At 25.6% G+C, this 23,139-nt stretch overlaps 2 protein-coding genes across 8 annotated transcripts; one reads left to right on the forward strand and one right to left on the reverse strand.

Annotated features, from left to right (window-relative positions):
• Window positions 1-127: 127 nt before the first annotated feature.
• On the forward strand, window positions 128-10,696 carry LOC100160398 (DNA repair and recombination protein RAD54-like). 6 transcript variants are annotated; one of them, XM_016802265.2, is made up of 15 exons: window positions 128-146; window positions 623-701; window positions 1,043-1,192; window positions 1,259-1,455; window positions 1,514-1,583; window positions 2,221-2,415; window positions 2,510-2,731; window positions 2,806-3,229; window positions 3,317-3,479; window positions 3,635-3,836; window positions 5,050-5,256; window positions 5,326-5,489; window positions 5,833-6,022; window positions 7,932-8,005; window positions 10,610-10,696. In XM_016802265.2, exons 2-14 carry the CDS (start codon window positions 699-701, stop codon window positions 7,998-8,000), a joined length of 2,256 nt encoding a protein of 751 aa, XP_016657754.1. In that variant the 5' UTR covers window positions 128-146; window positions 623-698; the 3' UTR covers window positions 8,001-8,005; window positions 10,610-10,696. The 6 variants fall into 6 exon arrangements, with proteins under 6 accessions (XP_016657754.1, XP_029344528.1, XP_008180364.1 ...); XM_016802264.2 differs by lacking the exon at window positions 128-146 and adding an exon at window positions 160-183; XM_008182143.3 differs by lacking the exon at window positions 128-146 and adding an exon at window positions 842-928 and having other exon boundaries at window positions 224-701.
• On the reverse strand, window positions 9,376-19,313 carry LOC100162427 (TBC1 domain family member 1). 2 transcript variants are annotated; one of them, XM_001947940.5, is made up of 21 exons: window positions 18,769-19,313; window positions 17,743-17,949; window positions 15,699-15,833; window positions 15,358-15,507; window positions 15,150-15,271; window positions 15,035-15,092; window positions 14,819-14,959; window positions 14,634-14,751; window positions 14,452-14,568; window positions 14,187-14,397; window positions 13,949-14,120; window positions 13,103-13,242; window positions 12,887-13,029; window positions 12,709-12,825; window positions 11,908-12,060; window positions 11,639-11,809; window positions 11,317-11,468; window positions 10,999-11,251; window positions 10,754-10,923; window positions 10,527-10,694; window positions 9,376-10,400 (listed from the first exon to the last, which is right to left on the reverse strand). In XM_001947940.5, the coding sequence occupies exons 1-21, from the start codon at window positions 18,880-18,882 to the stop codon at window positions 9,756-9,758; spliced, it is 3,657 nt and encodes a 1,218-aa protein (XP_001947975.1). In that variant the 5' UTR covers window positions 18,883-19,313; the 3' UTR covers window positions 9,376-9,755. The 2 variants fall into 2 exon arrangements, with proteins under 2 accessions (XP_001947975.1, XP_029344526.1); XM_029488666.1 differs by having other exon boundaries at window positions 18,765-18,874.
• Window positions 19,314-23,139: the final 3,826 nt, after the last annotated feature.

The following is a 23,139-nucleotide window of genomic DNA, read 5'->3' on the forward strand; positions in this document are numbered from 1 at the left end:
CGGACAAGATATAGATAATAGATAATAGATTTTATTCTATGAAAGAACATTGTTTATTATCTATGAATGTAGCGCGGGAAAATATAAAATTTATCATTGTAGTGATATGATAAATGATAATAATACGTAGTGAATGTCTTAAAAATGTAAGTTACTTAGCCATTGTGTATTAGCACGTATTAGGTACTATATAACAATTAATAAAATAAACATAAATAAAGTACGCTGTAGGTCTGCAATATCAAACCGATATAAATTATAATTTTAATTCAAATTTGCTAAATTTTAGTTTTTAAAATTAAAATACTTATAAGTTATAAGTCGATAGTTTGTTATTAGTTTCTAAGTATATAGTTGCAGATGTTACTTTACTGGTTTTATAAATTTTAAACATTATTTCTTCAACTTTTGTCTTAAATTTACGTTTTTATTTTTATTGGATAGGTATAGGTACATACTCGAAAATATAGATGTCAATATATCTAGTTCGGTTATTGTTATTAATGTTATAAGCTATTACTATTACTATTTTTAAACTCAAAACATATTAGAGTATATTATTATTCTAACCAAAAGACTATGCAATTAGGCAGGCCAGTTCTAAATTCAAGTCATTTTACAGATCTATTATGTTATGGTAATAATATCATGGTCTGAATCAAACTGATGGAATTTTGAATGTCACTTTTCATTGAACAATGGTAAGTTATTTGTAATTAATTATAAATTTAAATCATCTGCAGTATTTCACTCTATATCAGAATTTATGCATTGTGTTATTTGTATTTTAACAATTTTACTTACATATATTAATAACTGATACATGTCAAATTGATTTAAGTGGTATGCAGTTTAATATATAATTTATTGTCTTGAAATTACATTTTGATTCTGCATAATTCAATAACCACACTAATCAGCAATCATGGTAGGTATTTTATTTTTTTTATAATTTGTTGTGTAACAAAATAAAATCTACCTGTGAATCAAGATTATAATATTACATAGTTTGTTCAATTGTATTTTTTAATGGCTTATTTAGCGTCGAAGTTTAGCTCCAAGCCAAGTGAATAAACGACCTTTGAGTGATTCAAATCAATCTAAAAGAGCTTGTGTGAAATATAATGACCAAGCACAAAAAACTGAACAAAATTCAAAATTAGATGACAAATCTATAACACTTTCTTTATATGTTAGTATAATTATAATTGTAAAAATTATAAATATAAGAAATTGTTTAAATTTATATTTTTTTAAGGAACAAAATATAAGAAATATATTATCAAAGCCGTTCAAAGTACCAATAGCAAATTGGAGTGGTAGCAGTTTCAGTAGAGCATTAGGTGTTCGCCGTGATGGCATACGTCGACCTTTACATGACCCTACTGCTCCTGATGCTCTTATTTTATATATTCCTCCACAAATTAGTGCCCATGACATTTTAAAAATGGATAAGTACGGTATGCTTAAATTTAAACTAATTATTAAACTAATATGTCTTTATTTTTTTTAGAGATAAAATATTAGTTAATGTTGTTGTTGATCCGGCGTTATCAAAAATACTTAGGCCCCATCAAAGAGAAGTTAGTATAATTTCAAATATTAATATAAAATGTTCCTCATGAGTTCTTGAGGAAGAAAATGTTCTACTCTTCAAACAGAAATGTTGGACTATGCACATATTTTTTCATTGACTAGACCTTCGCTCTCAAACTAGCAAATATTAATCATTACCATTGTTAACCATTAACTAGTTTAATTGTTACTATTACTAATTCACTCAATTTATTTTTTAATGAAGCTGATATAAAACAAAAGTTGACCCCCAGAAGAAAGACGTATCAAAATATTTTTATATTTGCTAGACACATAATTTATTATTGGTAAAAACAGAATTATTATAAAATAATCTCTTAACTTTAATAATTTTTTTATTTACATTTGAATGCAATAACTTTAATCTTCCCAAATAATTGCATCCTGATTCCAGGCACATTTTATTGCACATTGCCTTGTTATTTTAGCAGTTTATCTTACTTGAGAAGAATTTAATCAAACATCATCAATTATTTAAGATAAGAGCTTTAAACTGGTGAACTAAATTTGGGGAATGGAATACTAAAAGTGTTTATAGTGTTTTCTTAATTTAATTCTTTATAGTATTGAGTATTGACTAATTCTTTTTAAATAATTTATTCTTAAAACTTATTCACTTTTTAGGGCGTTAAGTTTATGTATGAATGTGTTACTGGAGTACGTATAGAAGGTGCATATGGATGCATCATGGCAGATGAAATGGGATTGGGAAAGACTTTGCAATGCATAACTCTAATGTGGACTCTTTTGAAACAAGGACCTGATGCTTCACCAACTATTCACAAAGCTATTATAGTTACACCTAGTTCTTTAGTAAAGGTAGAATTTAACTATTAAATAATGCAAAACAATTTTGTTATCCTGTTTGTATATTAATTATTAATAAACATTAAAATAATATATTTTATTTAAGAACTGGTGTAATGAAATAAAAAAATGGCTTGGTGGTAGAATTGGAGCTTTACCTGTTGACGGAGGAGGCAAAGAACAAGTGGACAAAGTAATTACTGGGTTTGTTCAAGCTAGAGGACGTAGAACTGTTGATCCAATTTTAGTTATATCATATGAAACTTTTCGAAGTCATGCAAGTTTGTTACAAAATGCAGAAGATATAGGTCTTGTGTTATGTGACGAGGTAAATATAATATTTTTTATTTTGATCTACATAAATAATTAAAATAATAATTTTAATACATATTTACTATTTAGGGACATAGATTAAAAAATTGTGAAAATCAAACTTACCGTTCATTAATGGCTTTAAAAGCAAAACGAAGAGTTCTGTTGTCAGGCACACCAATCCAAAATGATCTACTTGAATATTTTAGTCTTGTTCATTTTGTTAATGAAGGCATCTTAGGGACTGCTCAAGAATTTCGTCGCCAATATGAAACACCTATTGTGCGAGGTCAAGATTCCTGTGCTACTGATTCTGAACGAAAAAAAGCAGCAGAGCGTTTAGAACAATTAATTTCATTAGTAAATAGATGTCTAATTAGACGTACCTCAGCATTACTTTCCAAATACTTACCAGTTAAAACTGAACATGTTGTTTGCATAAAATTGACACCACTACAAACTGATTTATACCTCCATCTTCTTAAATCTGACATGGTTACAAAATCAATTAAAGGTATACTAATTATTTACAATAATTTTCACTTAAATATTAATAGCTTATAGCTTAAACAATATTATTACATTATTTATACATTTACAGGTAACGATGGGAAAGTTACTAGCAACGCATTAGCTGCTATTACATTGCTCAAGAAGTTATGTGCTCATCCAGATCTTATAATAGATAAAATAATGAATGGAAGTGATGGCTTTGAAAATTCAAAACATTTACTACCTCCAACATACATCGCAGCTCATTCCAAGTAATTTAAAGTTTTTTATTTTAAGCTGAAATTTTAAATATAAATTAATATATTATCAATAATAAAATTGTTTTTTTGATTTCAAATTGAGAAGCTTTATTACCTTAATATATATGTATTTATTAGTAATTTTAATTTTGTGTTATATTTTTCAGAAAAAAACTCATGATTGAATTATCATCTAAATTAATGGTCCTTGACACAATGTTAGCTGTTATAAAAACTACCACCACTGATCGTGTAGTATTGATTTCTAATTATACTCAAACATTAGAATTATTCGAAAGACTTGCTAAATTAAGAAACTATACATTTGTTAGATTAGATGGATCCATGACTGCTAAGAAAAGAGCAAAAGTATGTACTATTTTCTATATATGTATTAAACAATTGTATTATTCAATTTATTTAATAGTATCTATACTATTAATTTAATTATAAAAGTAATTCTGATTTTTTTAAGATTATCTTAGTTGAAATTATTTTTAAATTTGGAATAATAGTTCAAAATCAGTGTGGCTCTGTTTTACATTAAGCGTGAGTGTACCTCATCATAAAGTTAGTCACTGTAATGGATGAGTTAAATTTAAAGTCAATGATAAATCATTGCAACCAAAATCGTTTCTGAGCAAAGGCTGTATTTCATTATATACAAAGTATAACATTTAAGATATTTTTTTTCAAAAACATTGCATTTAGTATATTAATAATATTTAATTATCCTAATAGTAGTGATTTCAAAATCAACTTTCTGTAGAACGGTGTACATGGGTTAGTGGTATCATTGATTTTAAATATTATACATACCTCACAGAGCGGTTTTTTGTGGTATAAAACCCTGTAGATATCGTATTTTATTCCAGCTGTCTTAACTTTGATTAAGTTTGGTGCTTGAATAACTGTTTTTTATCATCACCTACTACTACAGATATTTATAATCAATTGTGGTTTACATAGGCAATAGCTAAAATTTAATCTAAAGTTTCAATTTCCTAAGAATAATATTTTTTAAATACAACAAAGTAACTAAAATTGTAATTCTTTGTTCAATTATCTAGTTCTGTCAAAATTTGAACTTTAAAAACATATAAAAAAAAATTGTGTCTATATATTTAGATATTTTTGAATTTATCTGTTAACCACTTATAAGGAACTTGTATAATACATTTTCAAGCTTTTTTACTCAAACAATAAAATTGTGTCTTACTTAAACAAAAAAAAACTAAAAAAAGTTGACAATTTAAAATACATATAAACAAAATAAAAAGAGACTAAATATTTTGAATATCATTTAATGCTAATATAAATATTCTGTGAAAATTTCAAGTTATATGACTCCGCTCATAGGTAGTTATAATTTTCTAAATATTCTTTAAATGCCAGCCACTAGTCATATTGCCTTTCCAGTACTTAGATAATGATTAAAAGAGTAAAGAGATTTAATTTAAAAAACCAATAAATCATACTAAACGGGTTTTACCTACATTTATTTTTAAAGTAATTTGAAATATATAATAACAATAAAATAAAAATCTGTTACTGTAATAACTATTATTTGTATTTTAAACAGGCTGTAGATGATATTAACAGCCCTACTAGTGGTGTATTTTTGTTTATGTTGAGTTCAAAAGCTGGAGGTTGTGGATTAAATTTAATTGGTGCTAATAGGTTAGTAATGTTTGATCCCGATTGGAATCCTGCTAATGATGATCAAGCAATGGCTAGAGTATGGAGAGATGGCCAAAAAAAACCTTGTTTTGTTTATCGATTTTTAGCTGTAAGTTGTTGTAATAAAGTATTATTAATAAAATGTATCTGAAATAATTAATTTGATACATTTTTTTAGACTGGAAGTATTGAAGAAAAAATGATGCAAAGACAGGCACACAAAAAAGCATTAAGTTCTAGTGTAGTTGACTGTGAAGAAGACGTTGCAAGACATTTTACAGTTTCAGAATTACGAACATTATTTAATCTACGGCAAGACACTATTAGTGATACACATGAAAAGTAAGAAAAACATTTAATTTTACCATACAATGTAATTACAATAATCATTACTTATTGAAATATTTTACTTCCATTAAATATAAGTATAAAAATTAAAAACATTTTTAAAATAAAGCGTAGTGCTAATTTTTATTTTTTTGTCTACATGGGATAGCCCTAGTTGGTAGAAAAGGCAAAATCCTTTCCTTCATCTAGATTTTGAAACCTCTAAGATAAATGTTTTTCAATAGCTCAATAAACCTATTAAATGATGTTTTTTATTTTACTAATTTGTTTATTGATTTACTATATAGTATATTTTATAATGTTTTATATTTAAATACATTTTTTTTTTTTTTTTTAGAATAAAATGCACCCGTTGCATTAATAATATCCAAACAAAACTACCTCCGGTAGATAGTGACTGTACAAATGATCTTTCTTGTTGGCATCATTGTGCAGACAAACGATGGCTTGTTGATCCAGTACTAAAACAATGTTGGCATGCTGGCATCAGTATGGTGTTTTATCAAAATTCTACAATTCATAAAGAGGTAATATTTTATATATATAAATAATAAACATAATATATTTCCTTATATTTGCTACTAAATAATAAAAACTATTATTATTAGTTATTACTAGAATTTTGATATTGTAGATCAATAAAATATAATACTAGCACTAAAAATTCTGAAAATAAACACTAATAGTTATTTTTAAAACTTCATTATTTGATTACTAATTATGTTTTATTAATTTAATAAATATTTTAGCTTATAATATTGGTATAACTTACATATTTCAGCAAATAAAAATTATTTTTAAAAATGTTCGGTTTACCAGAATATCAGTGGCGTAGCCAGGATTTTTTTTCGTGGGGGGGGGGCTGATCAACTTTTACTAGATAAATAGCTGAAAAGCGTTAATACTTATGGGTACAGTGGAGTGCTCGGGAGAGAGAGGTTAGGGGTTATATCCCCCTACTGTCTTTTTTTGCCGACCTACAGAAAACCACTTATTAGTTATTACAGCTGTTTAGTCATTAATTTTTTATTGATTATTAATTTTATTCGTTGAGTCAACAAGTTTGAAATTTAATATGAGGCTTTTTATATATTCTTACATTAACAGTTGAAAAATATATAAATACAGTCACAATTTTTTTTATAACCATTTAGTTCAAATTTTGACCAATTACGACAAAATCACGAAAATGTGCAATTTATTTTGAGTTAGAAATTCATAAAATTTTTTATTTTTAAATCTAACTATCTAAGATTTGATAACTTAATACAAGATTCCTCATAATTTTGTCTACCTTTATCAAACAAAAATGTTCAACCGAAAGTCAAATTAAATTTTTATGAGCATTTGAATTTCAAATTTTAACATCATTAGATAATCACTAGATTTCTCATGTAGCGATTTTCTTATATTGTTTTATTTATTTTTATTTTATAAATATTTAAAGTTTTAATTTCGACAAAATTCATCAAACTTAAAATTTAAAATGCGGGTAAGATGATGTCTCTCTTCTGTATAGTAGGTTACAAGTGGGTCAATGTATAATGGATTGTATTTAACTTGAATTCAATGATATATGATAATTTGTATCCAGGATAAAAAAATAAATAAAAATCATTGTAAAACTATTAGCTTCTAAAATGACTTAGTAGTTAAAAATGTACCTATATATATTAATAACAGCAATTTAAATATAATATACAGTATCCTTTGCACACATGATATATATCATTGAATTTAAATTTACAGTCATTTAATTGTAACCTACTGTACAGCAGTGCGACTTCCACTTATCCGATTTCTTTTGTTTATTTTTTTAAAAAATTGTGCCTCCCCCATTTAAAATTCCTGGGCACGCCACTGTATAGGTAGTACATTTTTAAATATTTTAAATACAATTTAAGACTTTTTGAGTGACTATCATAAACCATTAAAATAATTTGTCTGCTAACACTTTAATACAGCATATTTTTAAATGCAACTCTAAATTATTGCAATAAAAAATAATTTCTCCAAACACTCTCTTTCATATTGAACCAACAGAAATAGAAAGGAAATGTAATTATTATAACAATATATATTGTTTAATTATTGTTTCTATTAAATCTTTATATTAGGATTTAAAATGTTTCAATGTATAATGATCAGAAATTGTTTTTTACATTTAACTAATAAATAATAAAATTATTTTTAAAACAATTTCCTTGACTTTAATAGTGGTGGTATTCAAAATATTTAAATTATACCAAAATGCAAAAGTATACATGCTTACTAGTTACTATTATTATTTTTACTAAAGATTGTAAATTGAACATTTCTATTTGTTCATGGCCAAAACAAATGTACAATGTATAATTAATAATTAATACATTAAATATATAATTTAAATTTGTTCACATTGTGTTAACAATTCAAAAATGATATTGAATTTCTTAGAAACCAATTATTGAAGAGGACAATGATAACATTGACAAAAAAGAAGAAGAAAATAATATAATACACTGATAAAAGTATGTATATTAAATTATTTTTGTTAATTATTTAATATGTGTTTACCTTCTGTTAAAGATAATATAAAATAAATAATGATATTAGATTTATTATGATCATTAAGTTCCCTGCAGTATCTTATCCTATTTATAAACACTTTAAAATGTAATACTATATACTAACTAATTTTGTAAGTGATTACTGTCAAAGTAATACCATGAAATAAATTAATATTTAACATGTTGAACGCCTAACACCTAACCTGTTGTTGGCATGAATGAAGGGGTGCATATAGCCTGTGTTATAAATGGTATACATTTATTATTTATATAGGCTAGAATTTGAATGAGATCCTGCAAATATTTAACTGAGGATGGCCAATGCCTGTACATGTAGAACACTGGTTCCCAACCTATGGTCCGTGGACCACCGATGGACCGCGAGATATCGTGAGGTGGTCCGCGAGCCATACCTACAAAATTTAAAAATATTTCATTTTTCCTTTGGGGCGTGATGCAAAATCTGTAACTGTTTTTTCTCGACTTCCAACGAAGAAGGTAATAACTCATTGGCGATTCCGACGGTATTTATTTATAAATTTATTTTACATAATAATAAAAAAAAAAAAAAGGTCTTCCTAGTTTTTGTAAAATTGATGTGGTCCGTGACCTAAAAAATATTGTCGAGGTGGTCCGTGGTGGTAAAAAGGTTGGGAACCACTGATGTAGAATGTAAGACAATAATTTCCAAACAAATTTAAAAATTTAGAAAAAACTCATTTTTTTTTAAATGATTGACAACAGGACAATTATACATTTAGAGCATGAACAATTTGATTTAAGAGAAGAGACATTTGCAAATCAACCAAGTGTTTCCCTCCAGATTTTTTTGTTTTTTTGTATGATTATAATATATTGTATCTGTGGCATAAACTGTTCGGTTATCACTCACATAGTCATATTATGCCGTAAACCTTATACAAGACGACGGAGCATATAAAGACGGCGGGGTTGGGTAATGCGGTTCTTGGCAATTTGTGTTACTGTGATATATATATATATATATATATATTATATCATTATACTAAGTTTAAAGTATCGGTTTCTGCGCGTGGGACAACTGGCAAGACTACTCAAACTAAACCCTTGCTCAGTCTATTAGTATAAGGTCTATGTATTATGTAAAAAAATGTTGTTATTTTCTGAACTTCAAAGTTGGAATGTCTGACAAAACTTAAATTTTGATAATTTTGATCATCTTAATACATTATTATTTATTTTAACATAAAGGGAGCTTGATCAATTTATTTGGAGGGGCTTATTTTTCATAAGCATCATTAATTTAATTAATAAGATATATCTTATTAAATAAATAAATAAAACTATTTATATCAGTAGTAATAAAATTGTTTATATATAATAAAATAAATGTATCTGCAAATTCAATATAAATTATAAGAATTTAACATTTTCCACAAATAACATAATGGAAATAATTTCTCTTTACTACCTAATTGTTATAAAATTGTTGTACAATGTATCTTAATTAAATTAAATTTGGTTTGATAACATACAGGCAATATACATGTATAGTATTTACAACATACATAACTATTTAAACACATCACTTTATATTTAATTAAGAAAAATACTAATAGAAATTATCACAAAATAAATTAGTATAAATATATTAAATAAATAGACAATAGGTACATTTTAGTTAGAATAAAGTTGTACACAAAAGAGTATACAAATGAAGGATGAGAAATTTTTAATTTCCATTAACAGTAGAAGTATTTAGTTCAATATTTTCATTTTTATCTCGTTTACAAAGTGAATCATCTACATCTATTGCAACAATGTTTGGTAAAATAAAATGACCATCACTATTGCTACGAATTGGTTTAATCGTTCGCAATTTTGTTGTTCCAGAATAACACACACTCACGTCTTCACAGTCCAGTGGATGCAATCCATTATTATTTAAATTACTTTCATTACTAAATAATTCATAGTTACTCTTTGAGCTTTTTAAACAATTTTTCTTTTTCACCTCTTCCTGATTTATTTCTTCTTTTATTGATTTTTTTAATATGTTTTTGGAGTCTGATAAAGATTTTTCTAACATAGGTTTTATTCTATATGGTATCTCTAACTGAGGCTTACTGAACAAATTGTTAATGTTTGTTTGCTTATTATCATTTCGCCGATTTCGGCACATATTTATTTGAGAAATCAAACCTAATACATCAGGAGGTATCTCTATGTCTGAATGAGCATACGCTAATTCAGATACAAAATTTCCCAAAGTTGCCACGGTAAGCTCAAGACTTTTAACTTCACTTTCTAACCGGTTAATTGCTGAAAGATTAGAAGATCTGTTCATCTCCAAACGTCCATTATTTGTTATTGATATCTACAACACAAAAACCATGTAATTTTCATAAAACAAATTACAATTTAGAATACATATTTCTGTTGAACAAAATTCTTAATACTATTCAGAAATTTTTACATTTATTAAATTATGATAAAAATTTACCTCCAGTTGTTCGTGTAGAATTTTATTTTGTTGCATTAAAGCCTTATTCGTTTCCTCTAAATTCTTAATTTTTTTAATTTCAGGATTGGGTGAAGATAATTCTTCTTGCAATACATGATACTCGACTCCATATTCCATTAATTGTTTTGATAAATCAGTTGTAAATACCTTATAAAAATATAAATATACTAAAATTAAAGTAAAATAATATGATTATTTAAACATACTTGTTTAATAATTTTGTCGATGATTTCATTATTTACAACAGGTAAATCATTTTTAATAAAGTTCATTATTTGTTCCATTCCATCACATGCAAGCAGATTATCCTTGTGATATGTCAACAATGATAATATGATACGAAACAGAACATCAATATTTTCAAAGAATAGTATATCTATAAGAAAAACATAAACATATTTATCAACTTTTATAATTGTAAAGCTTAAATTACATATTAATATTATTATACCAAATATGCGAGCAACAAATCCTAATGGAAACTGAGAAGCAAACATTGTCAAGAACCAAGGTGCAGCATACAATGTTGGAGGAATATCACAATTGTCGAAATGTGCATAAAGGTCAGGGTGGTGATCATGAAGAAGTCTAGATAATTGGTAGAGTTGAACTTGCAAAGCTGCCATATCAGGAAGATATTGTTTTCTTAATGAACGTCTAAACATTAAATGTTTTAGCATCATAAAGGCTTGTTCTTCAGACATCTGTAAAAAATAATTTTTATCTACTAATATCATACTTACTAATATTCCGTTAAAGTATCACTCACGTGTAATAGTAAGACACCAGCTACAAAACAAAGTCCTTGACAATACCCAACTTCTGGATCTAATAAAGAATATGCTTTGAGCAAATTGTACAAAGCTAGTTGCCCAGGACCAAAAGGTGACATAAAATAAGTGTGGTTTGGAAATGTTCTTCCTGTAATTTTCATAAAAATAATAATATATTTAACAAGTAATTAAATATTAAATAACACAAATAACAATAAGACAATTTATTTTATAATATAATTCAAACTTTAAATTTTAAATTTTAGTATAATAATCTACTATAAAATATTAAAAAATATATACTTGAACACAACTTACCTAAATCAATAAGGATAGCATGTTGATACTTAGTTAATTGTTTTAATAACTGTTCATATGGTACATTAAAATTTGGAAACTTTTCCAGATCAATAGGAGAAGGTGCAGTTGTGTTGCAATACAATTCAGCAAAAAATATCCAAACATCTCCTCTTTTACTTCGTGGAACTCCTGTTAAATTAATTATTATTGTATAGATATAGACTTATCATTTTTTTTTAAATTTTAGTAAGATTTATTAGGTATATTTTAGATGATGTATTGTTTACCTTGTCTTATAGCTTGACGCAACATTTTTGCATCAAATTTACGATTCTCTTTATTAACTATTGTTTCCCACACACCCAAATATTCTCGAGCAGATGAACCAATATCATCATACTCCAGTTTTATTCTTTTTACTGTCGCTTCTTCTTGCCTTTCTATAATTTTCAAATATAATATCATATTAAACTTTTTAAAATATAATAATTATTAGTTAAACAATTTATACTATTAGGAACCTCTAAAAAATATATGGCTATTACTTAGTATACATTATAAAGGACAGATATTGGCGAGGAGCTGAAGTTTGTTCAGCACTTTCTATAGCTATTTCACTCCAACATAAGTATTTAGTTTTTTGTCATAGTCTTCTCATAATACTGTTAACTGATACATATATTTTTATAGTTTAGTTGTAAAATAAAATCCATTATAGAATATCCTCAAAACACATATTGGTTTATTTTACTCCTGCGATTTAGACTCCAGCCTACAAGAGAAGGAACTTGTTTCACACACGCAACTGACAGCATTGAATGTCCCGAGATACTATATCCCCCCCCCCCTCAAACAATTCCAGTTACGCGTGCAGTGTAGGCAACCGTTGACAATCGTAACCGTAGAAATGATTAGGAAACAACGCCTTGGCACTAGTGGGCTATATGATGGTGAGGGGCTGGCTCGAAGTCGGAAAGGTTTTCATCGAGACACAGATTCCTTCTTTTATGGGCCGGAATATAGTAATTCATAATATACATTTTGTAGCTGTGGTTACATATCACATGAATTCCATACATTTTACCAACCTTTTAATTTTGCATTTTCTTTTTCCATTCGAATTAATAATACTTGTTGATTAATTGCTTTTTTCCACAAAGCTCTTAAATCATCAGCATCTAATTTCTTTTTAACATTCTCAGTATCTAAAGCATTAAGATTAAATAAATATTAATAAACTGCAATAAATTAAAAAATTCAATCTACCTTTCGTTTGTTTGTTAGGAGTGACAACATTTTTGAAAATTGCTTGACGCCAACTTCCTGGGTTCAGATCATTTTGTTCATCAGAATCATTATCCGAAGTTGAAATCATAGAAGATTTTGGGGATTGACCAACTTTCAAAAACCTAAAATTAAATAATTAATAATTATTATGTCTATTAAAGAAGTAGTTTTTTTATTATAATCCTATTAACTAACATATTCATCATTGACGCTGGGCTGCTGTGAGATTTAGTTTCAGCTAAATAAACTTCTGATTTATTAGGATGTGCTTTACTATTAGATATTGATGGTTGTACTATTAATCGTGAACTTAAATCAGATTTTGGAGAAGGTTCCTAAAATAAAATAAAATATTTTTCTGTTTAAATTAATAATAGTAGTTATAAAAAATGTCCAATATAATATAATTTATTATAGAAGCTATTTTTTATAAAGATAAAATTATAAAAAATCCTATTTTTTAAAAGTATAGAATTTAAATGACATATTACTAAAGAAAAATTATATTAATTTGTATTGTTCTGTATGGTAGTTGATTTTAATAACTTCAAATATTTCTGTTAATTAGACTATTCATAGTTCAATAGATATTATATTTTAAAACAAGGTTTTTTTTAAAGTTATTTCATAAATTATACAAGTTAGTACTCATTGTAACTAAAACAAACAAAAAAGTTAAAAGAAAAGAAACATTATGTATTGATTCATAAAGAAAATAGCAACTTCAGAAATAATTAAATTAAAAACGAGTGTGTGAGCCCACTATTACACTGGGGAAGTAAAACTTCTTTCATAAGTATTGGGGCCCGTGAAATTATAAGACGTGAATGAGGGAGAGAGTGAGAAAGACCAATACAATAAAAATAAGCATACACGCCACCGTTGTGCATGACTTGCAAAATAAATAAATAAACAAACGTGTCGTTTCATATTTCATTACGATTTTATTTCCACCCACAGCTCAAGAAAGAAGTTTTACTTCAAAAGTATTACTTTCATGGATTTATGATCTAAATTTTTGTAATTCTAATCCTTTATTACTTTATTAAATGCAATATTATTTGGCAACGAATTTTCTTTAACAGAAGCTATTAGGCCAACATCATCTTTTGAACTTCTTCTTTTCATTAGTTGGTCAAAAGAACTGGTTAGTGAACGTTTAGCTTTCATGAAAATAGTACTTCCACCAAGATATTGATTTAAAAATTCATGTCTAGAAAGAAAAATTACAATTTATTGCAGAAAACAAATTATATATTACAAAGTCCCACTTCCATACCTATTTTCAGCTGAATCATGAACATGTCTCATCTGTTTGCTCTCACAGTGTGTTCTCAACAACATTATAAGTAGTTCATTTTGTTCTTTAAGACTTATTTTACTTAATGTTTCTAAACCATGTAACTTTGTCAGTACAATTTCTTGATCATCTTCCGGTAATGTTTCTAACTGTTTAAATATTACAGTTTGAATTTTGTGCTCATTAAGATCTGAAACAAAATGTATGTAAAATTGCTAAACTTTTAATTATATAATGAACATACTTTCAATGTCAGAACATAATTTATGAAACCACACCATAGGACAATGTTCACAAGATACTATTACTTGCTTTTCCTTCTTCAATGCTTCATTAGTGTTATTGATAGCCAAATTAATTGCTAAATAGGTAAATTAATACATTAAATTAAATAAATAAAAACAATAATCATTAATCATTAAAAACCTGTAACTAATTCAATTGCAACAGATTCTGATTCACATTTAAAAATATATCCAATACAACTTTCACTTGATGAAGAATCTCTACATGTAAAACCAAAGTGTAATTGATTTCTAGAACCCTAAATTAAAATATAATTGCATTATTTAATTATTATAATTTTAAATTGATTAATAATTTTTTCAAACCTGCACGCAGTTAATTATATCTTTTAATTGTTTATGCAAAAGTATTTGTTTCCGATCTGGGCTTATTAATCGTAAGTCAGTTCGACCAATTTGAAAAACCATTGTTCTGTTAATTTCTTCTGCTATATTAGTGTTTTGTCCCTTAAAATATTAAATTTTCATATTGAAGTATAAAATTAATAATTTGTTATTTAAGAAATAAAAATGTATACATACATTGGTATCCAGGTTCTTAATTGGGTAATTTATAGATCCAGATCTTGTTCTTGTAATCCTATACCAAAAATAACATTAAATAACATTTTTAAATATAATTTAAAAATTAATTTACTCTAATTCTTTAGTTTGTTTTTCAACTCCAAACGAAGAACCTTGGTTTTCAATTCCAGGTGATAAAACTATCATTGATCCACGTCTTGGATCTGAAAGATAGGTTGTGTTTTGATCTGAAGACTATAATCAGAAAATATGAAATGTTGCATGTTTTTATACAAATGTATTATCCATTAACAGTATTTATACTAAAATATTAAATTTACATTTATTTGGGATCCTCGTCTTGAAGTATTAGTACTATTTGACTTTTTACTTTTTTCCAATTCGTGTAAACGAAATTTTTCTAATGCATCGTCAATAAACGAATTTGGAACTCTTTTTTGTGACACTCTAATTTTACCAACATATAACACCTTGAAAAGTATTAATATTTTTTATTATAATTTTTCACTTAACAAGAAACAATAAAATTAAAAAAATAGGTATAACCTTCAAACCTTGAACATAAAAACCTTAGATAAAAAACAATATTGTCAATTGTATTTATGTAACATTACATATAGTTATAATTTACCTACTATTTTAGGCGGGTATGTATAATTACCTCAAAAAAATGAGACGAGTTTGGAGATATATCAGCACACAATGAAGTTAATGTTTGTGCATTACTTAAAGAACGTCCAATACTTTGTAATGATTTATGTGAATTTTCCTTCATTGTGGAAAATAACTCCATTACCTAAAAAAAATTTTTTTTGAAAATACTAAAATCTGAATATTTTCAGGCCACTGTTGACTAAAACTAATGAATTATTGCCGAACAAAACAAAATACTTTCTAGGCATTCTAAATTTAGAAGTTGGAAGGTGTTCAAATAGTCTAACCATTTAAATACAGTATGTCATTAACTAAAACAAAATTAGATAACATCTATCATATACAATACATTTCAGATTTAATATATCATTGAGAATGATAAAAAAAATTATAATTTTTAGTTATTAGTAATTTTTATTTTATGGTAAAAAGTAAATTAAACAATGAATATCATATAGATGAAATGTATCACCAGATTATCTTAATTCTTTTTGACTGAAAAACAATAATTTTACCGTAGTTTAATTTATATATGTTATCAAATATTTAGTTTACACAAATAAAAATATACAAACTAAAAAATGAATCCATCACTATCAATAACTAAACGAGTGAGTGTAAACATTTTTTGAAAATTAAGAGAAAACGTCTCAAATTTAATCTAAGCTAGTATACATTTACCTATACCTATATTAACAGTTAATAGCTAACTATTTAAATAACAATCATTTTGTTAAGCATATCAACTTGTTAGATAAATTTAACACTAAATGATATAGTTGATCATTGAATTTAATTATTGAAATAATATGTTACTTTGTAGTGTTAACTTTTTAACAAACAATTATGTTATGAATTATGGTACATTAATACATTTTGTTAACCATAGTTAAAAATATTATTAAATGGTACACAGTAGATATATTATTAACCATTCTAAGAAATTATTAAAATTATTAATAATATATAGTTACAATAATACAACACCATTAATTGTATCATTATTTTTTTAATGGGAAATCTAAGAAAAGTCATTGTCATTAGAAGATCAAGAGTCAAGGCTGTAGAATCATACAAGACATATTATGATATAATTAATATTAAATATTAAACTTAAACTTAAACAAAAATAATAGTTCAGATTACCTAATAAAATTAGAAATAATGAAAACATATTTATATATTGTAGGTACAGATGAGAAAATTTATAATATTTACTCAAACGATTTACCTAATATTAATATTAATATTAAAAATAGTATTTATAATCCTATGTAATGATATAAAAATTATTATTTTTATTTATACAATCAAATGTTCAACATAAGTTAATAGCAATTGTTTGTATTTATTAAAACATTAACTAAAAAACTTAAAATAATAGGTTATTATTTTATAAAAACATTTTATATTTTTACATGTTTTTTAAGCAACATGCAGCAGTGTTCACAATATAATACCAGTTCACCTTGTCCTTGGTCACAATGAATAACGTTAATTCATGTTCCTAACCAACATAATAATTTCAACTCCTATTATTTTCAATGTTATTATTGAGGTTTTATCCGAACAACTAGCTAGTAAAATAATGTTATTTAGATAGAACAATTTACTAATAATTATTAAACATTTAAATTTTTGTTTTATTTTAATGAAAAATTTAAAATCATCAAATATGAATCAAATGCAATCTGGCTATTAATCTCTTTGAAGGAAATCAGGAATTTATTATTTAATAAAATATTACCACTTATTAAAAACAGTTGGTTAATTTACAGTACTAATTATTGAGAGCATTAAGGGCCAGTATTACAATCATCGGTATGCTTCGATTACGCTTAATCGGCTGATAACAGATTTTATTACCGGCCGGTTAGGATTCAGTTAAATTTAACGGGAGATGGTAATACTGGCCCTAAATCTTATACAACTTACATGATAATAACAATATTAAAGATAAACAAAATACATTAATATTATGAGAATCTATAAGTTATAACTAACATGCAATTAAAAGATAATGATTATGTAAAATAAAAAAATGTCCTTACTTCATCTGGTTGAGTTGTATTATAAACATGACAATGTACATTGTTTTCATCTGCCATATCTCTGACTGCATAAAAGAATGTAACAACATCGCTGTTTAAAAATGCTAATCTGGTTATGTACTTTAACTCGTGTTGAAAAAATAATTTGTTCTTACAATCCCAATTTTCATAAATCACAAGACTGGCATCTTTTATTCCAATTTTTACCTTTTAAAATATAAAATTACTTTTTACTTAATTTATTTTATCAAATAATACATAAGAGCCAGTATTTATTCAACACTTTAACATAAACTAATTACTATTTAGGTACTGTTATGTTTTAAAATATATCAACTAAACCAATCAACATAAGAATTTAATAGTTTAATTATCTCATTATTAATAATGACTAATGAGAAATAAATATTATGAAATTAACAAACTTATGTTATCCTAGTAAAATAGAAATTATAATTTTCACTATTTGGTAGATTCCTAACTGTTAACATTTTATTTTTATTTTAAATTTTCAGTTATTTAATAGAAAAATAGAAACCAGCATCCAAAATCTCATTAAAATATTCCTGGCAAAGATTCTAATTTGCACTTTCCACACAGTGAATTGCTTGAATCCGGATAGAAAGTATTACAATTCCTACTCATATCGCCCCATTTGTAATCCTGACAATCTGACACATGCCATCAATATGACTCGAATAAACATAAGTGTGAGTATTTAATCAAATACAATTTAAACATATAATGTTCTGTAATATTTAAACAATTTATGAGAAAGCATTGACGAAACATAATGCTATTATAGTATTGTTTTTGTATTAAATTGTTCTTCAATTGTTCTAAAACATAAATTATTTCAAATTTTAATATCCTCTAATTACACATGTATTGTATTTACCAGTCCAATAGGTAGGGAAGTCAGAATTGAGAATAGTCAATAAATAATAGTGTATTTAACACATAATACATGCCAAATTTGCTACCTAATAAGTAATTTATGTTCATTCACAAAAATATTACACTTACTTTTTTGTGATAATTATTTTTCTTGATCTCTGCAATAATCCACGGGATCATTGGGTTTGTAAGACGTTTGTTGACTGTACAAGAGCTTAAGTATTCAACTTTATATAATTTCATTTTGGTGTTTTGTTAATTATATCTTTAATAGTTATTCCAAACAGTCATTGGTTTAAAATAGTGCAACATAAAATTCACTTTAAGTTATAAATCATCAGAATTCAGGTTCCTAAGTACCTAATAGAAAAACCATTTTGTGTAAACCATATACCAAAAAAAAAAAAAAAAAATACCCAATAAAAAAAACTTTATAAGACCATTACGTCTATTACTATATCATATTTTAATTATCGCAACGCACGTTACGAGTTGAAACCGTTTAACGCATCTGACATATTATTATTATTTATTAAAATTAAACGATCATTATAATTTATAATATTAGCCAGTTTCAAAACAAAACTGAAATGATAAGAATGTTATGTACACAAAACGCAGAATCAAGTATCAACTGATGACTGATGAGGGGAACGAGGTAGTACATGTGCGGCGAGTGGCGACTTCATTTTGGTATTTGACATAATATTATTATCATCAACATAATATTATATCGATTATGCATGGAAGGGGATCATTTTACGAATTCTCAAGGCTACTGGGTCTCAAGTCCTGGTGGCTACTTTTCAGTTTTCACGAACATGATTGCTAAGTTATTACCTATGTCTGTAATGCTACTCTTAATATTTTCCATTTTTATTGCATCACGATTTACGGTGGATAATATAATTATTAATTATATTATTGACAGATAATATCTTTTTATCCTTTCTAGAATTGATCGGTGAAAATATTTGTTATCTATATAACACTATATTTACGATTTTTAGGTATAGATATTTATTGGATAAATTCATTTCTCAATATTTTAAAGATTATTTTTATTCCTGAGCGAAACGATAGGTATAAGGGTCGTACATACATAGGCCACTACGACGTGTCTAGGCCAAATAGGGTTGTATCATTAAATTATTTTATTTAGTGGTGTAATTATTAATTGCTTAGCACAAAAATATTAGTCTTGTAATTTGTAATTTTTGTAGAGTTTAGGTCGTATAGATTGTCTTATTTAATGATTTTATCCGTCGATATTTATTCTAGACGAATATTGCACGTAAGTGGCGTATCTGCGAAGTAGTATAAATACGTCTACAAAAAATGTACCTACTATATTAATTTTAAATTAATAATTTATAATAGTACCTATATACGTCAAGTAATTATCTGCCCTCCCAAATCCCTCCATCGAGGACCACACTTACATAGTTAGGTACCTACAGGCTACAACCTACATATATTTGACTGCAGTGGCAATTTATTTTTACCTTCATATAAGGGGATGATTAGGCCTACTCTTTGCTAATAGGCTAGGCTATACGAATTATTAAAATGTGGTTACAGATTAAATGAAAATATAATATAATAAAATATTCACTAGTTATACCATACAATACTACAGTATTCTATGACTATACAGCCGTCAGCCATATAGCTAGGTATATAATTATTAATTGATATATAGATACCGGGTATCTACCAATGGTACAAAGACTACCATATAAAATAGCCGTTGGATTTTTGTTTTAGTTGATGGTGGTTTTATTCAGTCGCGGTGTACTTACTGGTGTCTATTTATGCATTATAATTAAATAAATAGGTACCTAGAGTTTATTTTTAGGGATGCATAAATTATTTAAAAATGTAATAATAATTATTGCGAATTTGGGTTGCAAAAAGTTTTTAGTGTGTACCAAATTAAACATAATTCTTGTGACTAGTTCACTTACCGTTTAAAAAATAACAAATCGTTTTACCTTTTTTAAAATATAGGTAGATTATACCTACTTGTTTATTCCTAAACACGTGATTTAGAATATTTCCATAATTTTCATTTTGAAAATTTTTTACATGATATAATAAGGAAGGTACCTACAAATGGTACCATACATAATAGTATAAGATACCAATGCAAATTATAAGACTAAGCTGAGTTTAGTATGGATAATTCAAGGACGCTATCAGATAATCTGTGCATATTGCAGTGTAATATAATTTATAATATAATATAGGACAAAGCATGATTGAAAAATAATGATTTTTTTCTATTAGTTTTAAATCATATATTTAGGTAGATACCTAAATGTTTTAAAAAATGTTATTCTATATGTAATAAAGATTATAGTCACTACCTATAAACAATGTAAAGTGTAAACAATAAGGCGTATATAATTATTATTTATGTAAAATTCAACTTGTTTTTATTTTTTTACTTATAGCTAAACTTGTAAGCTGTTTGAAAACATTATCACATTAAGTTCAGATATTCGATTTGTTTTCAAAATTGTTAACTTTTACCTTCATCTATATTCATCTCATACTAACTAATATTTGTAAAATAATTAAGAACTGTTTGTAAATTATTGTATAATATAATAATATCTTATTGCTTATTGCTTATATATATATAGTGATACCTATACTATATATAAATAGGTACGTTATTTATGTTACAAAGAAATTATAACGTAGGTACAAGAAACTATAACTATATAATACAAATACCTATAAAATATAGAGGTCAATATAATAAAATAAACATCATTATTTGGAAGTTGATCGCCCTGTAATATTGGCTATATACCTATATATATATAAATATATATTTTGTTCCAGTATTATTTTAATATACAGGTATCTATATAGTACATCAGTACCTATTACTTACCTTAGGTACTACCTAGTACCTATACGCATATAATTATGCAGCTATTGAGCTATACTACACAAAATTATAATAGGTAATCATTTAATTTCAGTAGTATATGTTACATTTAAATATAATATATAGATGAAATATTATTCTTTGGGTATGAACTATAGAAACTAAATTTATGAAAATCCTTGTTTTACATTTTCAATCCGTAGCAATAAAAATAGAACATTGTACAATTTTATAATTGTTTATAACTACAATAAATTATTAAGATTTTGGTAAATATTGTCAATATTTAACCTTTAAATACTTATAAAAAAAGTGTGATTTCTGAATCTTAAATAATTCTCAAATGCTATTATAACTACTAATGAGGAATTTTATTTTAAATTTTCAAGATTTTTAACCCAACGAATAAAATTTTATTATTTTATTTTAAAATTGAAAATCTCTATTAATATTTAACTCAAAACGAGTCGAAATATTTTGAAAGTGTTATCATATATAGAAAATGATAAAATGAACATTTGATGAAAATTTCAAATACCTACAGTTATAATAGTTTTTGAATAACGACAAAATAAGAAAAATTTTGTATGAAAATTTGTTAATTTACGATTGAATATCCAATTTATAATTTCAAATAAATGCAAATGTAAATTCAAATTCAATCAACATTTTTATTATTTTTTTATAAATAAACACTTTTTTGTACTAATGTTTAATATACTGTACCTAATATTAATATAAATTTAATAAGTTTAAAATGAATTTTATACTATAATTTTTGGCATTTTATATTCCTTTTTTTTTTGCATTTTCAGTGCATATTTTTTTTTTTTTTTTACATTTTTAATGAATTTTTTAAGGTTTATAATGCATTAAATTCATAGCCCTGCATATAACAATATCCATTAGGTACTTATAACACGTTATAAATCAACAATAACAATCCGTGGTACTATCATAGATATATTATAATAGTATACTTTACAAGTTTCAAGTACCCACGAATAATATTTATTATACAATCACAACAAAATAACTAAAATAGTAATTCTAGGGGGGTTTTTTTATATATAATTTCGTCCAAATTTGAACTTAAAATGAGTATAAAAATAAACTGTCCTTATGTATTTTTTAGATTTTTTGGTAACGGAATTAAATACTTACGTGGAATCTTGTTTTACATTTTTAATCCTTAGATATAAAAGTTGAACATTTTATAAATTTTTAACTACAAAATAATTATTCAATTCTAAATTTGATACATTTTGTCAAAATTTGAACTTGAAATGCTTATAAAAAAAAATTGTGCCTATGTATTTTTAATATTTTTCAACTACTATTGTAATAATATATCAGGAGCCTTGCAATAAACTTTCACACTTTTTTACCCAACAAATAAAATTTTATTGATATTTATAGAAAAAAAACTAAAAAATTTAAATAAGAAATTGTCCGTAAACAGCTCAAAACAAATCAAAATATTTTGATAATTTTATCAAGTATAAGAATTGATAAAATAAGCATTCAGTGAAATTTGCACGTATCTACAGTTATTCGTTTTTTAATTACAACAAAATAAGAAAATCGCTACATGATAA

Source organism: Acyrthosiphon pisum, chromosome A1 (genome assembly GCF_005508785.2).
Source record: "Acyrthosiphon pisum isolate AL4f chromosome A1, pea_aphid_22Mar2018_4r6ur, whole genome shotgun sequence".
In the NCBI taxonomy this organism is placed as follows: Eukaryota; Metazoa; Arthropoda; class Insecta; order Hemiptera; family Aphididae; genus Acyrthosiphon; species Acyrthosiphon pisum.

Bases quoted from the DNA above. Each gene is read 5' to 3' on its own strand.
- LOC100160398 (XM_016802265.2), top strand. The intron at 2,416-2,509 runs GTAGAATTTAAC...ATTTTATTTAAG, and splicing joins CACCTAGTTCTTTAGTAAAG to AACTGGTGTAATGAAATAAA. The intron at 3,837-5,049 runs GTATGTACTATT...TATTTTAAACAG, and splicing joins CTGCTAAGAAAAGAGCAAAA to GCTGTAGATGATATTAACAG.
- LOC100162427 (XM_001947940.5), bottom strand. From the start codon at position 18,882: ATGAAATTATATAAAGTTGAATACTTAAGCTCTTGTACAGTCAACAAA. The intron at 14,121-14,186 runs GTATGGAAGTGG...TTTTCTTTCTAG, and splicing joins CATGATTCAGCTGAAAATAG to ACATGAATTTTTAAATCAAT. The intron at 13,243-13,948 runs GTAATAAAGGAT...ATTTTATTTTAG, and splicing joins ATAATATTGCATTTAATAAA to GAACCTTCTCCAAAATCTGA.